The 14,321-nt window shown below is 42.9% G+C and overlaps 2 protein-coding genes across 2 annotated transcripts; both read left to right on the top strand.

Annotated features, from left to right (window-relative positions):
* Window positions 1–713: 713 nt before the first annotated feature.
* Window positions 714–4,714, top strand: LOC120698848 (50S ribosomal protein L1, chloroplastic-like). Its single transcript, XM_039982600.1, has 7 exons — window positions 714–1,128; window positions 1,235–1,414; window positions 1,507–1,561; window positions 2,078–2,205; window positions 2,742–2,825; window positions 4,043–4,168; window positions 4,256–4,714. The coding sequence occupies exons 1-7, from the start codon at window positions 793–795 to the stop codon at window positions 4,388–4,390; spliced, it is 1,044 nt and encodes a 347-aa protein (XP_039838534.1). The 5' UTR covers window positions 714–792; the 3' UTR covers window positions 4,391–4,714.
* Window positions 4,715–6,783: 2,069 nt separating this feature from the next.
* On the top strand, window positions 6,784–12,835 carry LOC120698847 (protein RETICULATA-RELATED 4, chloroplastic-like). Its single transcript, XM_039982599.1, has 8 exons — window positions 6,784–7,466; window positions 9,007–9,075; window positions 10,298–10,429; window positions 10,589–10,642; window positions 10,742–10,786; window positions 11,271–11,410; window positions 12,248–12,373; window positions 12,450–12,835. The coding sequence occupies exons 1-8, from the start codon at window positions 6,915–6,917 to the stop codon at window positions 12,484–12,486; spliced, it is 1,155 nt and encodes a 384-aa protein (XP_039838533.1). The 5' UTR covers window positions 6,784–6,914; the 3' UTR covers window positions 12,487–12,835.
* Window positions 12,836–14,321: the final 1,486 nt, after the last annotated feature.

Genomic DNA, 14,321 nt, shown 5'->3' with positions numbered 1-14,321 from the left:
CATATAGCTAAAATGAACAAATTAACATCCAACTACCATGAACAAATGGATCTATATAGCTAATATGAACACATGTTTTTGAATATAGCTACACAACAAACATCTAAAAATCAATGTAAATTCAAGAAATACTCACAATGCAGTGGTTTTCGGTCCAAACGCGCCGATTTCCGCTCGGAAAACGCCGAATACCGCTCGGGATTAGAGGATACCGCTCGGGATTACCGGTCCTAAATTTTTTTATTTTTTTGAGTGCCCAAACAGTCAAATATTTGAACATGTTCTATATTAGAATGATGTATGTCATCTCTACTTTCTTACCATATTTTTTCCTTTTTTATTTCAAATATTTTTGAAAATTTAAATTCGGGCGAAATTTTTCGAAATTTACCGCCGGTATGGGTTGCCGCCTAGTAGCGATATCGGTAAAAATCGGCGGTAACCGGCGGTTACCGATCGGTAAGGAAAGGAAAACACTGGTCTCGGCCCAGCCAAATCCAACTGCGTTTCGCCACGCCCGCCCACCGCGCGGGCACGAACCCGCCCGCCCGCGTCGGGCCAAATGCGAGCCGGATCACCGTAACCGGGAGCCAAAATCACGCGTCGCTCCCGTCACCCCCTGCCCGCGACCGCCACGCCCAGAGCCCTATCCGGTGAAACGCCGAGGCCGGGCGCCACCCCATCATCGGCTATAACCCGCGCGCGTTGCCACTTCGGCTCCTCTTTCTATCCCTCCGCACCCTCTTATCTGCTCCGCCTCCGCGCTCCCGCTCCTCCCCCACCTCCACCACCATGGCCACGGCCGCGGCGGCCTCCGCCTCCTCCTCGCTCCTCGCGCCGGCTGCCAGCACGGCGCCGGCCACGCCCAACGCGCTGCTGTTCCCCTCCTCCGTGCCGACGCTGCGCGCCTACCCGCGGCTGCTCCTCTCGTTCCGCCGCCCCGCGGCCGCCGCCGTCGCCGACCCGCAGGGGGCCGTGCTCGAGGAGGAGGAGGCCGAGGCCGACCAGCGCGGCCTGTACGTCGACGAGGATGAGGACGACGGGTACGAGGGCGGCCGCGGCTCCGCGTTCACGCCCCCCACGCGCCCGCGCACCGGCAAGGCCGCCCTGCCGCTCAAGCACGACCGCGTGAGCACGCCATCCGACCCCTCCCTTCTCGCCTATGGTTCCCTATTGTATTGTTTGCGCGATTTGTATGGTCGGTGACGCGGTGCTGGTTTCTGAGGGTGCGCAGACGCGGTCGAAAAGGTTCCTCGAGATACAGAAGCTGAGGGAGAGCAAGAAGGAGTACGACGTGCCCACCGCCATCTCGCTGATGAAGCAGATGGCCAGCGCGAAATTTAAAGAGTCGGCCGAGGCGCACTTCCGCATGAACCTCGACCCCAAGTACAACGATCAGCAGCTCCGCGCCACGGTACTGCTTCTTCTTTTCTGTGTTCCGTTCTGTTCGATTGCGTCCTGTTGCGTTCGCTGATTTCGATTCTGTGTCGCTCTTGGTGAGGACAGGTGAATTTGCCCAAGGGAACAGGCCAGTCGGTGAAGATTGCGGTCCTCACACAAGGTGGGTGGTGACTGAAAATGGCGTTTAGATTGCGGGCCTCACACAAGGCGGCTTATGGTGCCTCGGCAAATTGGATCACTGTGTGATCGGCCATATGTGTAATAGTGCTGCTTGATAATATATTGTTCCTCATGGGTGCATATTGGTTTAATCGGAAACATGCTTGTCCTGCATACTATTGTTTACTGGTATTAAGGACTAAGCTATTAGATCACATCAATTTGTTGGATAAAACTAGTTGTCTTTGAGAACCTGCCAGAAGGAAATTCCGATCCATTTGTTATTTCATGATGTCTTCTTCATATTCATAAGTTACTTGGCAATATGCATGGCTTTGGTGCTATATTTTGTGCTGGCCATGGAGCATATCCTTGTTGAATGACTGAAACTTTTCTTTCACACTCCTTCATGTCGCATACTCATGCTTTTCTTGTTATGATCATAAAGTTGGAGGCACGTAAGTAGTTCAAATAATTGTTACCATTATGCATTAATAATTGTTTGTTTTCCTTACAGGTGAGAAGATAGATGAAGCTAGAGCTGCTGGAGCTGATATAGTTGGTGGAGATGACTTGATCGAACAAATAAAAGGAGGGTTTATGGACTTTAACAAATTGATTGCATCACCTGATATGATGCCAAAGGTATGAACTATGAAGTAGTTCTAGCTGTGGCATTCATGATTGAAATATTTGCTTTCTTGGTGAAGATAAACTATCCCCTTCCAATTTCATTAATCATGTAGCTGAGGTTCGACCAAATAGTTATCATGGCCTGGCACTCTAAAATTTACACATTATGAACACTTCTAGGAAGAATATACTGAAACATTGTTTGGCCAGACATTTTTGTTTTCTATTTTTTCTGTTTCCTTTCCCTATCCCTGAAACAGTTCTGCCTTTATTTCAGTTTCATATTGGAGGCAGACGCAAAAATTTGAATGAAATATTTAGTTTTGGTTATCTATATCTTGATGTCTTGCCATGTAAACTGTTAAAAATATTCTTTTGGTCAGGTAAAATGGATTAGCTATAACTATCCAATTTTTAATACAGGAATACATATTGGGATGTTTCATTGTTTGAAAGTTAGGCCTAAATTAAATGTTCAAAACTCTGTATATATTCTCATTGAAACTTCCAATGTTCATCAAGCTGACTTATTTCAATGTACTTTTCAGGTTGCTGGCTTGGGTAAGATTCTAGGACCAAGAGGACTGATGCCTAACCCAAAAGCTGGCACTGTTTCTCCGAACATTACTCAGGTATTGAGGAAGTCATAAAGATTGTTTTCCCCTGACTTTCCATCAATATTGCTTGTAAATCATTTGTTTCTTACTTTGTCTGGGCACTGTGACAAGATTGAAAAGTTTGTGGCATTGTAGTACTAAGCTGCACTTTAAGGATTCAGATATCATCATATTAACCTTCCTACCTTTGTCAGTTGTTTTTCGTTCCTGTATCTCAATAATTGAAGGCTCAGGCATGGTATTATCTTGAGGTTCTTGTTTAATTGTTCCTAACAAAAGTTTAGAAAGCTGAAAAAGTTGGATTTACCGATCAAATTGGAGGAAATTATATGATACAGATGTTGGAGTATATGGAGCGCTGTTGGTTTATGGTAGTAAACTGGTGATAATATGAATGAACTCCTGACTCCACAGATCACCTTGCTAATGGAACACAAAAAACACATTGACTACAATAATTAGCAAAAGTATTGAGGCAGTTGATTGATTGATCGACTATGACATCAAATCTTTTCCAGTGTTGACTGTTCAGTTTATTTCAGAATCAAGGCTCAAAGTACCAAAAACTCAAAATTATTATGACTATCTATCTAGTTATTCCTTTGGAAAATGGAATGCGTTTCATATTGAGTTTGTGAAGTGCTTCCGTGTCCACCCTTGCAGACTGTAAATGCTTCGGCAATTGATACAGTAACAGGGCAAATCTGACCTTGATACATATTGTGGTTCTGAACTTCTGACGCATGCTCATAGTGAACTATCCACAACGGACAGCAAACCTTGTCAGTGTAAAGTCCTTGGTTCCGTGATGGTGCTAGTTCTAGATCATAATTTTCTTGATAGTAAGTTATGACTTAAACTTTTGGTGGCATCCTAAATTTCTAATCAGACATTCCTATGCAATACCTTTACCCTCCCTCCCTCAGACCGACAATATAAGCCATGCTAGCTTGTGTGCAAATCAAACATTTCTAAGTGCACACATCATTATGTAAAGTGTCTGGAAATTCTGGATTGGCCAAATGGTACTGTTATCGCTACAATAATAGATTGACCACAAAAATGACAGTTAAAGTAGGGTCCAGATGACCTTTTGTTTTGTAAGTTGAGTATTATTCAATCTTTGAATCATGTAGCATATAAAATTGAAGCATTTTAATCCTGTGCTTGTAGCCGTAATTGTCATTGGAGCTGAATGAAGTAGATTATGCTAATTGTGAGAATGGTTCCAGGCTATAGAAGAGTTCAAGAAGGGGAAAGTTGAATACAGAGTTGACAAAACAGGGATTGTCCATATTCCATTCGGCAAGGTTGACTTTCCTGAAGAAGATCTTATCGCTAACTTCATGGCTGTTGTGGTAAGATATCTGTTCCTATAAACATTTATCTCTGCTCATGTTACTGAGGATCTTTGTTGACATACATCTTGCCATCCCCATTGACAGCGCTCTGTTGAGAGGAACAAGCCATCTGGTGCTAAGGGGATATACTGGAAAACGGCGTACTTGTGCTCATCCATGGGACCTTCAATCAAGCTAAACATAAAAGAAATGCTTGACTATGGCACGGAATCATCTTAGATGTCACCACAGGCACCAGTTAAGTCATCTGGCATTTGGGACCACCTCCCAGGTTTTAACCATCCGTCCCTGCTACAGATGAGCACAGAAACAATGGTCGAGGGGTAATTGGGTATGATGGCAGGTAGGTGCTTAGATACTTTTTTTTTCAGTTTAACGGGCACCCATCATCAGAGCAGTTAAACTATGCCCAGATTGACAAAGAGGTGATCTCGTTGATCATGTATTTATGAGCAAATCATGCATGGATTCATAGATGACTTTCTCTGAGATGTTTGTTGTAATCTTCAATATTTTGTTAATAGTCATCCTTGATCTCACCAATCATTAGTATCTTATTACCATTACAATTTTGAAGCCTCGACGATTTCCTCACGAGATATACCAAAATAGAGAATTTTAGAGTTTTTTTAAACTGAAAAATAATCTAAAGAAATACCGTAAATCTGTGTCTGAATTACCCATGTGTCATTATTCATTAAAAATAATATAATATTAATAACCTTATAAATTCACATCTAAATTATCCACGGTTACCTTTCTGAAAAGTAATCAATGTACCCATATACTCCCTCGTACTAGTAAAGGAAGTCGTTTTGGACTGCGACGCAGTCTTCAAAATACTACATCTTCAAAACACAACTTTGACTTTTTATTTCTATAAAAATATTTATCGAAAAGTGATATATGTATACTTTTAAAATATTTTTCAAAATAAATCTATTTATATAATTTTTATATTTTTAAACTCAACAACTTGAGAGTTATTCATGATTTATATTTCCAAGGTTTGACTCAAATCTTGTCCTAAACGACGTCCTTTACTGGTACGGAGGGAATATACACTTTTAAATTACGTACTCCTGTCATTTTTAAAATATAAGAAATTTAATTCAAAGTATGCATGCATTGCATGCCATCATGGAGACCACGTATACATGTACGAAGGGAGCAATAAGAACTTTGATTTCCATGTAACAACCACAAAGATGTTTCATACCAATGGCGATAACGATCCAAGATAAATTGTATTAATATTCCATGACAAAAGCATTACGTGAGTTGTTACTTTGAATAAATTTATTATGTTTTGACTAACACATTATCATATCTATACAAATGGGTTAATTCTATGCAGTCCACGTGGTGCACGTCGTTTGTACATTTGGAAGAGCGTAGATAAATGGTGGACCACGGGCGGGCTCGGGTCTGGGTATTCAATTTTTTTTAAAAAAAATAAAAAAATTGACAGCATATAATTAAATACTAAAATGAGATTGAGAAGTAAGCTATTTAAGCCCAAGAGGCAATATCAGATTAGGAATCTGTTTTGTGATGTTATTTTGTATTTTTCTAATATATATATATGTTATATGTATGTATAAAAGATTTTAGATATTCAGCTGAATACCATGCATCAATACTAGGTCTGCCCCTGTGAAGGGCCAGCACGTCACGCAGGTTGTGAGGTCCACCTGCTTCGTGCAACCAACGAGAGGCAGCCTGCACCTGGTTCTCCGTGAACCATTTGCTGAAAACCTTGCTTGGAGAATCAGTTACTTAATTTACTCAAAATCAGATTACTCTTGTATAGATAAACAATTGTTTCCTGCCTAGCTCCGGCGGCTCATTTGAGACCTTTCCATCTTCATTGTACATTGGTGAGCGCCCACTCCCTCGATGAGCGATACCACTGGCATCCTTAGCCTCACCGTCCTATGTCGAGCAACGTTTGATATCTGATCTCCCAATAATTTTGTAATCAGATATTATTATGACAAGCCTCTAAGCGGCTAGATCATACCTCCAAATCTCATTGACTTACCTAAGTTGTTAGATAAAACCATGTTTTTTCAAACCAAAGAAACAATACGGTCCATGAGTGAGAATAAAAGCAGCATTACACCGTCCAATTCATCAAATAGAAACAAAATCGGTACGGTTTCCCATGGAGATTCATCTATAACCAGACATTATATTTCAATAATAAGTCTTTAAACCCCTAAGTGATAGCTCCAAATCCCATAAAGTCTAACCTAAGCTGCTAAGTAGTTAAAAATATGAATTTTTCTCAGATCAAAGTCAACAATAAGGTAGATGAGTGAGAAAAAAAAAGCAACATTCCGATTTCCACCCCACGGAATAGAAACAAAACTGTAAAAACAGAACACGACGACTATTTCAAAAAAAAAAAGAGTCTACGACGAGCCACGGACATGCTCGCTCAGTCGCTTCCGTGGAGGCGTGGACAGTGGACTCGCTGGACGGGGAAAAAGGTAGAGGGCCCACTAGTCGGTAGGTCGTCCCCTACGCCGCAGGCCCGCAGCGCGCCACCAGGCACCAACGAGGCAACGACACCTATTTGACGTGGGGCACCGTGCTGAACTCGCGGTCGCGGTCTCGCGCGGCGCTCGCCTGCCAGCCACCACCAGCGCCGCCTCCCAGTCCCAGTCCACGCCTCGCCCCCCTCACCAAACCCCACCGGCCCCCGCGCGCGCACCACTCCACTCCGCCCGGCGGCGCCATGGTCTTCCCTGCCCCGACCTCCCTCTCCTCCTCCGGCTACCCCGCCCCAATCCACCTCCGCCTCCAGCCCCTCCCCAGCGCCCCGCCGCCCCACCCCGCGCTCCTCCCCTTCCCGCGCTCCCTGCCGCTCCGCCTCGCCCGGCCCCGCCTCCCCCCCATCCCGCTCGCCTCCTCTGGCGGCGGCGGCGGCAGCGGCGGCGATGACGACCTGCCACCCTCTGGCGGCGGCGGCGGAGGAGGAGGAGACGAGGGCGACTACGGCAGCGCGGGCGGGGACGGCGACGGCGACAACGCGTCGGTCAACAGGAAGGAGGCGCTGTTCGTGCTGGCGCAGCTGGGGCGGAAGCTCGAGAGCCTGCCGGCCGACCTCGCCGCCGCCGTGCAGGGCGGCCGCGTGCCCGGCGAGATCGTGCGCCGCTTCGTGGACTTCGAAGCGTCGCCCCTCTTCAGGTGGCTGCTGCAGTTCGGCGGCTTCAAGGAGCGCCTCCTCGCCGACGACCTCTTCCTCACCAAGGTCGGCATAGAGTGCGGCGTCGGCATCTTCACCAAGGTCCGCGGGAATTTCCTAGCTATTTTTTTTTTTGCTTCGGTTTATTGTTTCTTTTCTGTGGTTTGTGATTCAGATCATCAGATGTGGTTTGGTCTGCTGTGTTTTGACTTACTGTTACTGTCATGCCTTTTGTGGTCTGGGCTTAGATGCCAGAGCCCAATTTTCTAGCTCAGATTCGTTTTGGGACTCGGGGCTGGGATCCGACGGTGATGCGTGTCCAATTCCGGCATTGCTCTGTCTCCGTCGAAATGATGGGGGCTTGGGCGTAGTTACCTGATTGTCTGTGTTCGTTTTGGAGTTTAGACATGGGCTGGAATATGTGCTCTGCAGCCAAATGTTTTTTTGTTCTTTCAATTATTCACGAATAATCTAATTGGAATCTTGACGTTTTTTTTCTCCAATATAAAAACAAAAGCACATGTCGGTTCATTACATAAATAGGGGAATAAAAGTAGCCTTTGTGCACCCTTAAGTATTCTGTTGCTACAAACAAGAAGGAATTCTCTGAATGACAGGAGCATAGCATTGTTCACTCGTTTTAGTGTTATTTGTACCACTTGATAGTGCCAATATGCAGTAGTGGCCCACTGTTGGCTTTATATGTGGCTGTCCACTGTCAGAGACAAACCCATTTGCAACTGGATGGAAACCCTGGGGCACACAAATTTGTGGTATATATATAATTGGAGAACATTATTCAACTGTTCAAAACAGAAAAAGTGCATGCAAAGCAATGCAGCTTGATGCTTGGGTTAACAGCATTGCTTTACTACAGGTAACAGGTATGCATATATACAGCCACTGTTTGATATATGACACTTGGGTATTGGCCTCCTCATTTGGAGGGAGAGAATACATGAGAGGTTTAAGGAGGGAAACAAAATTTAGCACCTGGTTTTTTTCATACCTTGAGTTACAGTCAATTTATATTGTAATTACAGTCAAGTTATATAAGAGTTACTGTGATTTTGGTTTAATTTTAAAGTAGATATGGTGTTACTAAAAATTCTGGTGTTGAGCTCCTGAAATACCTGAATTTTTTTTGAAACTCCGATTCAGGTTTTAAACATGTAAAAAACACCCAAATTATTTCGAAAAGGTAGTATACATGTTCACAAATTCAGGTGCTAGGACGCCAAAAAATAACAGGTCCTGATTGGGCAGTCCTCCTATAGACCTCAGTTGCAAGATGATGTTAGAGAAGATTTGGGCAGGAAGTGAAACTGATTTGCGTGCAATGGCAGGGGTGGGTAAATAAAGCGAAATAAAGGGGTAGAGTGGTGGTGATGGCAGGCACACCATTGCTGCTAACTCTGTGTTTCTATTTGATTGATGCCCATATGCTACATCTTTCTGGTCCTATTTTTTTTAGCAGTATGCCTGAATGCTTCTTTGTGCCCCCCCCCCACCCCACCCACCAGTCCACCACACAAACACACTTACTTTGCTTGACCTGGTTTTAATTAGATTATTTTCTGTTTAGTTTGCAAGTTATGTATTACTTCCTTGCAATTTTGACAGAACTCCTTTAATTTGCTAGACTGCTGCAGAGTATGAGAAAAGGAGGGAGAACTTTGTCAAAGAGCTTGACTTTGTGGTTGCAGATGTGGTATGCTTCTTTAAGTCCTTTTTGCTTTTGCCATTATAATCTGATAGGCACTTTACTTAAATACTGTTGCTTTGTCACCATTGTTCTTTCAGAACTAAAAAATTGTCTTATTTTGAGTGTCTACTCTGCCGAAGGTGTAGGTGCTTCATATTCTTGTGCATGCATTTTTTTTTGTATAATGGAGCAAAGCCCAACACATCACGCTCATTGCTCTTTCCATCTCTACCCTCTGCGGTGAATCATGCTAAAACTGAGTGAAAATGACCATCTGTTATCTGATTTCAAATGTTAGTTACATATCAGTGTTACATGTTATTCCCCTTAGTTTGGGGCTTGTAAAATCAATTTTCACAGAAACTGTTGCCCTTGAAGTTTTCAGCGACAATATAAAGTGAATGTCAAAATAATCTGTCCTATGGAACTTTACACTGCAAATGAGCATATTTCGTTAAGTAGTAGGTTAGAAGATGGCAAATAACTTTTTTAATACAAAGATACACAGCTTTCCAGCGTGTTCGAGAAAATGAAGATAGCAAAGAATAGTATAGTGATTGGAATAGAGGATCAACTGAATTGAGAGTATCGGCTGCTTGTGATGTCAAGCACACCTGTTTTACCTCATGAACAGAAAATAGTTGAAAATTCTTTAGAGCATTTTGCAAGATGGTGCAATGAAATGCAGGCATAGAATAGGGACTGCCCAGCAGCAGCGTGAATGTGCATCGGACTGTATGCGGGCTGATGTGCATGGTCATTATCAGGAGGAAGGTGGAATGTTTCAAGAATTATCATTAAAAATAAAGACTAGAAATATTAAAGTTTAAGAAGTTTATAAACTCATTTGGTACAAATATAAAGCATAAGATATTAACACCAAAGTGTAGCAGTAATAACAATAGTGCCTTGTTTTTCGTACTTGGTAGTGAGAAATTCCACCACTATTTGGTTTTGCTACTTCAACTGTAAATGGATTATCAAATTACAAATGAATCTCTAACTAGTTTATTTTTGTGTTGCCCAAACATTATTTCAAAGAATTTCCCAACTTCTGCCTTTTCAGTTGAAGGTTAATCAGTGCAAGAACGATAGTTATTGGCAATGCAACAAATGTTTCGTTTCATCTCTGCTAATTCAAATTTCTGTGTTGTTAACGATATTTCGTTCTTTATTGATTGGTTTCTCTCTACAGAGCTTTTAATCTGTAGTTCCCAATACTTTCCAGATCATGGCAATAGTTGCAGATTTCATGCTTGTATGGCTTCCTGCTCCAACCGTGTCTTTGCGTCCACCACTAGCGGTGAATTCTGGAGCCATTGCTAAATTCTTCTACAACTGCCCAGATAATGCCTTCCAGGTATCATGATCTTGAGTTCTTCTCATTGAATTGGATCGAGATCCTTAGGTTTATCCCCTCCCCTTTTGTAGTGACAAATAATATAGGTTAAAATTTTGCTTTTTTCCTTTTTGTCTAAACTTGAATTCAAATTTATCACTCAGACAACTTTTTCTGTAGGTTGCTCTGGCTGGGTCATCATACTCACTTTTGCAGCGAGTGGGAGCTATTGTGGTAAAGTTGAATTTTCTGAGCTTTGCTATGTTGCTCCCAATCAATTTGTCGATGAGTAGCTTTAATGGACTTTTATTATGAACATTTTTCTTCTTTCAGAGGAATGGTGCAAAGCTTTTTGCAGTTGGAACTAGTGCTTCACTGGTAAGTTTCTCATGATGTGGTTGTACTGTTTTTGATAAACACTAGCAGTTGACTTACTATAAAATGGCACCAGGAGAGCCACCATTTCCTTTGTGAACTTTTTCATGCTTAGCAGTAAGTAAAAGAAAAAAATAGTTAAGCAAGGAAATGATTTTTATTTTCTTAAAGTTGGGGATGGCCATCGTTAACTGGAGACCTTAAGCCCTGGAGTGTACTGTGTACGAACCTTAACTGAAAAATGTTTTCTTTTTTAGTATAGGTGTCTGCTTTTACCTACAAGCTTCAAGTATCAGATGTATTTATTAATTGTACAATAGATGACCAATATACATTCTAGAATGTTTTTGTTCTTGTGAGTAATAAGGCCAAGGTGGTCAATTGATCATACTAAGTTTTGCTTCATATAAAAGAAATCGTTGTCTAGTCAATGCCGGACCAAGTTTTCAAGACCTTGCAAAAGCTTACAGTGCGTCCTCAATTTCAGATAGGCACTGGTGCGACCAATGCACTGATAAAAGCAAGGCAGGCTGTCAGTAAAGATTTTGCTGGTGAAGTTGAGAATATTCCAATTGTAGCAACAAGTGTTGCGTATGGTGTGTATATGGCAGTTTCTAGTAACCTCAGGTAACAATCGTCATTTCAGACAATTTTGCTGTTGATATTTAGTTTGTGTCAATTGTTAATTATTCCCCCTGATGAACTTCTCAGTGATATTTCATATTTAATTCCTCGGTTTAGAGTGACTGCCTCCATTCCAATTAGTACATTAGGAAGCTATCAAATATTATGCATTATGACTTTAGGAGTCTAGGACATGCATGCGGGCATATTTGTGGGGTCAAAATGGTAGAATGTTGAACACTAATAAATGATAAGTGGGACCTACACAAAAGAGTTTTTTTTTTTGGCCTGCCTCTAAGATGATCCTGTATGATTTTGAATTGGAAGTACAACAGGCATATTTGTCCCACAAGGAATATTTTTATTTTTAGCAATATTGAAACTTTTTACATGCCCCAACATATATTGTGTGAAAGATTTCTTCAAGAACAGAAAATCTGTGTCAGGATATTACCTGAGATTCCATTTCTTTTTCACTGCTTCTGATGGAAAGGGCTAGTGCTAATGTCTCAGTGCTCTTTATTCTTTGTTGCATATTTTGTTCATTCCTCATTTCGTATGTTAGATCGTTGCAAGCTATTGTGTAATTATAATACGATCTCTGATATTTGAATTTAATTATTACTGCAAATGTTGTACACTTCTGGTTGTATGTGTATGAGTCCTTGTTGTTTTGTTATTACTGTGAAGTATCAAATGATAATTGCATATTGTCCACAGGTGAAAAAAAAAGATTGCTTATTGTCAAACTCCTTACAGCAGATGCCATGATATTCATCCATAGACATATTTCTTGTCTGCTTGGTGCTTATCGTTTTGTTTTTGCACTTGTTTCAACAGGTACCAGATTTTGGCTGGAGTGATTGAACAGCGGATGCTCGAGCCACTACTGCACCGCCACAAACTAGCATTGGGCGCAATGTGTTTTGCAGTTAGGACTGGGAACACGTTTTTGGGTTCTCTACTGTGAGTAATCTGTACCCTCAGGAGGCTATTCTGCTGCCTGCAATGATCAGTTCACTTACTATACTGCTCTCTGCAGGTGGGTCGACTATGCCAGGTGGATAGGCATACAATAGGGCCAAGCATAGAGAAAATTGCATAGAGTGTTAGCAATATTGGTCCTTCATGACTTGCTATTACCATGCTTCCTGCAACTGGCACACTACTCGTCTGCTTCAGGGGAGACGCGTATGACATGTTCAGGTTTCGTTCTTTAAACAAGGCCTTGGGGGGGGGGGGGGGAGCACAATTTGTCGAATTATTCCCGCAATCCCGCAACAAGTGACTGGAATTTGTTTTGATGGTTTATGTGTCGTGTTGGATTCGATTCCATTCATACAGTTTTGAGTCGTTATTTGTTCATGTTCCTGTGATTTAAATATTCACTCTGTTCTACTGGCAACCAGCAGCAGTATTTTTCTCTCACACCAAATCAGCACTAGCCACTAGTCAACTAGCAGTATTTTTCTTTCACATCAAATCAATATTATTTCGCTTAACATAGTGGGAATAATGTATGATGGCACGCCAGGATGCACAGGTAGGCTGGCTGCAATATATGTTTGCGCCGAAATCTGAATAGCCAAAGCCCAAAGGCTGCACGACATGAACCCTGTCACTAGTCGTGCGCTGATGGGGTAACACGCTCGACTGCGTGCTCCATCGCAGAAGGAAGCCTGCCCAGCGCCCCAGCCTACTGCATGTGCAGAGCCTACGGCCATGTAAGCTGAGACCAGCAACACGTATGCCATTCAATTAAATACTAATTGTATCATTATATTTGTTTTAATAAGATTTGCAAAATAATATCACAATTCAACTTACTTAGATGATTTCTAGTTGGACCAATTTAAGGGTAAAGTTTAAACCGTTTGCACGCAAGAGTGGAGAAATTGTTCCAACTTAAAAAATTGAAAATTGTTCTGGAAATAATGTTCAAAAAAGTTGTCGTGAATAAAAATACAGATATTCTAGTGCAAAATAGAAATTGTTCTAGAACGAATATACCAGCACAAAATAAAATTCATCTAAATATAGTTAAGTGTGGTCTAGTTTTGAAGATTTTGTTACAAGAAATATAATGATGAAATTGAATTTGATTTGGATCCTTGCTTTGCAAACTGTTATTTTTTTATTTGATTTTTTAATTGTTTCAGCAATATAAAAAATTTGTTCAGAAATAAAAAAACTATTTCAAAATAAAAAAGTAGTTATTGCGATGATTTGACTGCGACTCTTAATATTTGCGCTCTAGACGGAAAAGGCCAGCCCAGCATCAAGCGTTAACGGCCCAGCAAGCCCAAAATACTACGCGCCCTGGCCGCACACGACACAAAATCTCTATTACATCTTGCGACGCAAGCCACGTACACGTGTACAACTAAACCATCGTACCCGGCTTAAGCGCGCACACCGTCGCCAAATCATTTCGTAGGGTCGTCTCGCCGGAGCGACACCCAGATCGAGACGCGGGAACCAATGCAAGCAAGAGAGGCCGGAAGCTAAGACGAGAGAGAAGAGCTCTGGACGAGAGACCCCCCCAGCTAGCTCGATCCAGGGAAATCGATGTCGTCGCGCGGGTTCGGGTTGACGAAGGCCGTGCTCGCCGCGGCGGTGGGGGCGTTCGGCGGGTGGAAGTGCAGGGACAAGTACGAGGAGATGGTCGGCGCGGTGAAGCCGACCTCGATCGTGGCGCGGCTGTCGCGGCTCTGGGACGGCGGCGGCGGCGCCGAGGACCGGCGGCTGAGGCAGCTGGAGGAGAAGGTCCGGGAGAGCGAGCGGCTCGTGGCGGAGTCGCGCGGGGACCAGCGGAAGCTGCTCGCCATCGTCGAGGACATCCAGAGGCGCCTCAACGGCCGGGCCACCGACAGCTACCAGCACGAGTGCCCCCCGCTGCCGCCGCCGCCGCCGC

This window comes from Panicum virgatum, chromosome 3K (assembly GCF_016808335.1).
Source record: "Panicum virgatum strain AP13 chromosome 3K, P.virgatum_v5, whole genome shotgun sequence".
Lineage (NCBI taxonomy): Eukaryota > Viridiplantae > Streptophyta > Magnoliopsida > Poales > Poaceae > Panicum > Panicum virgatum.
Note: the sequence above shows the minus strand (reverse complement) of the source record. Positions and strands in the feature narration are given on the sequence as shown.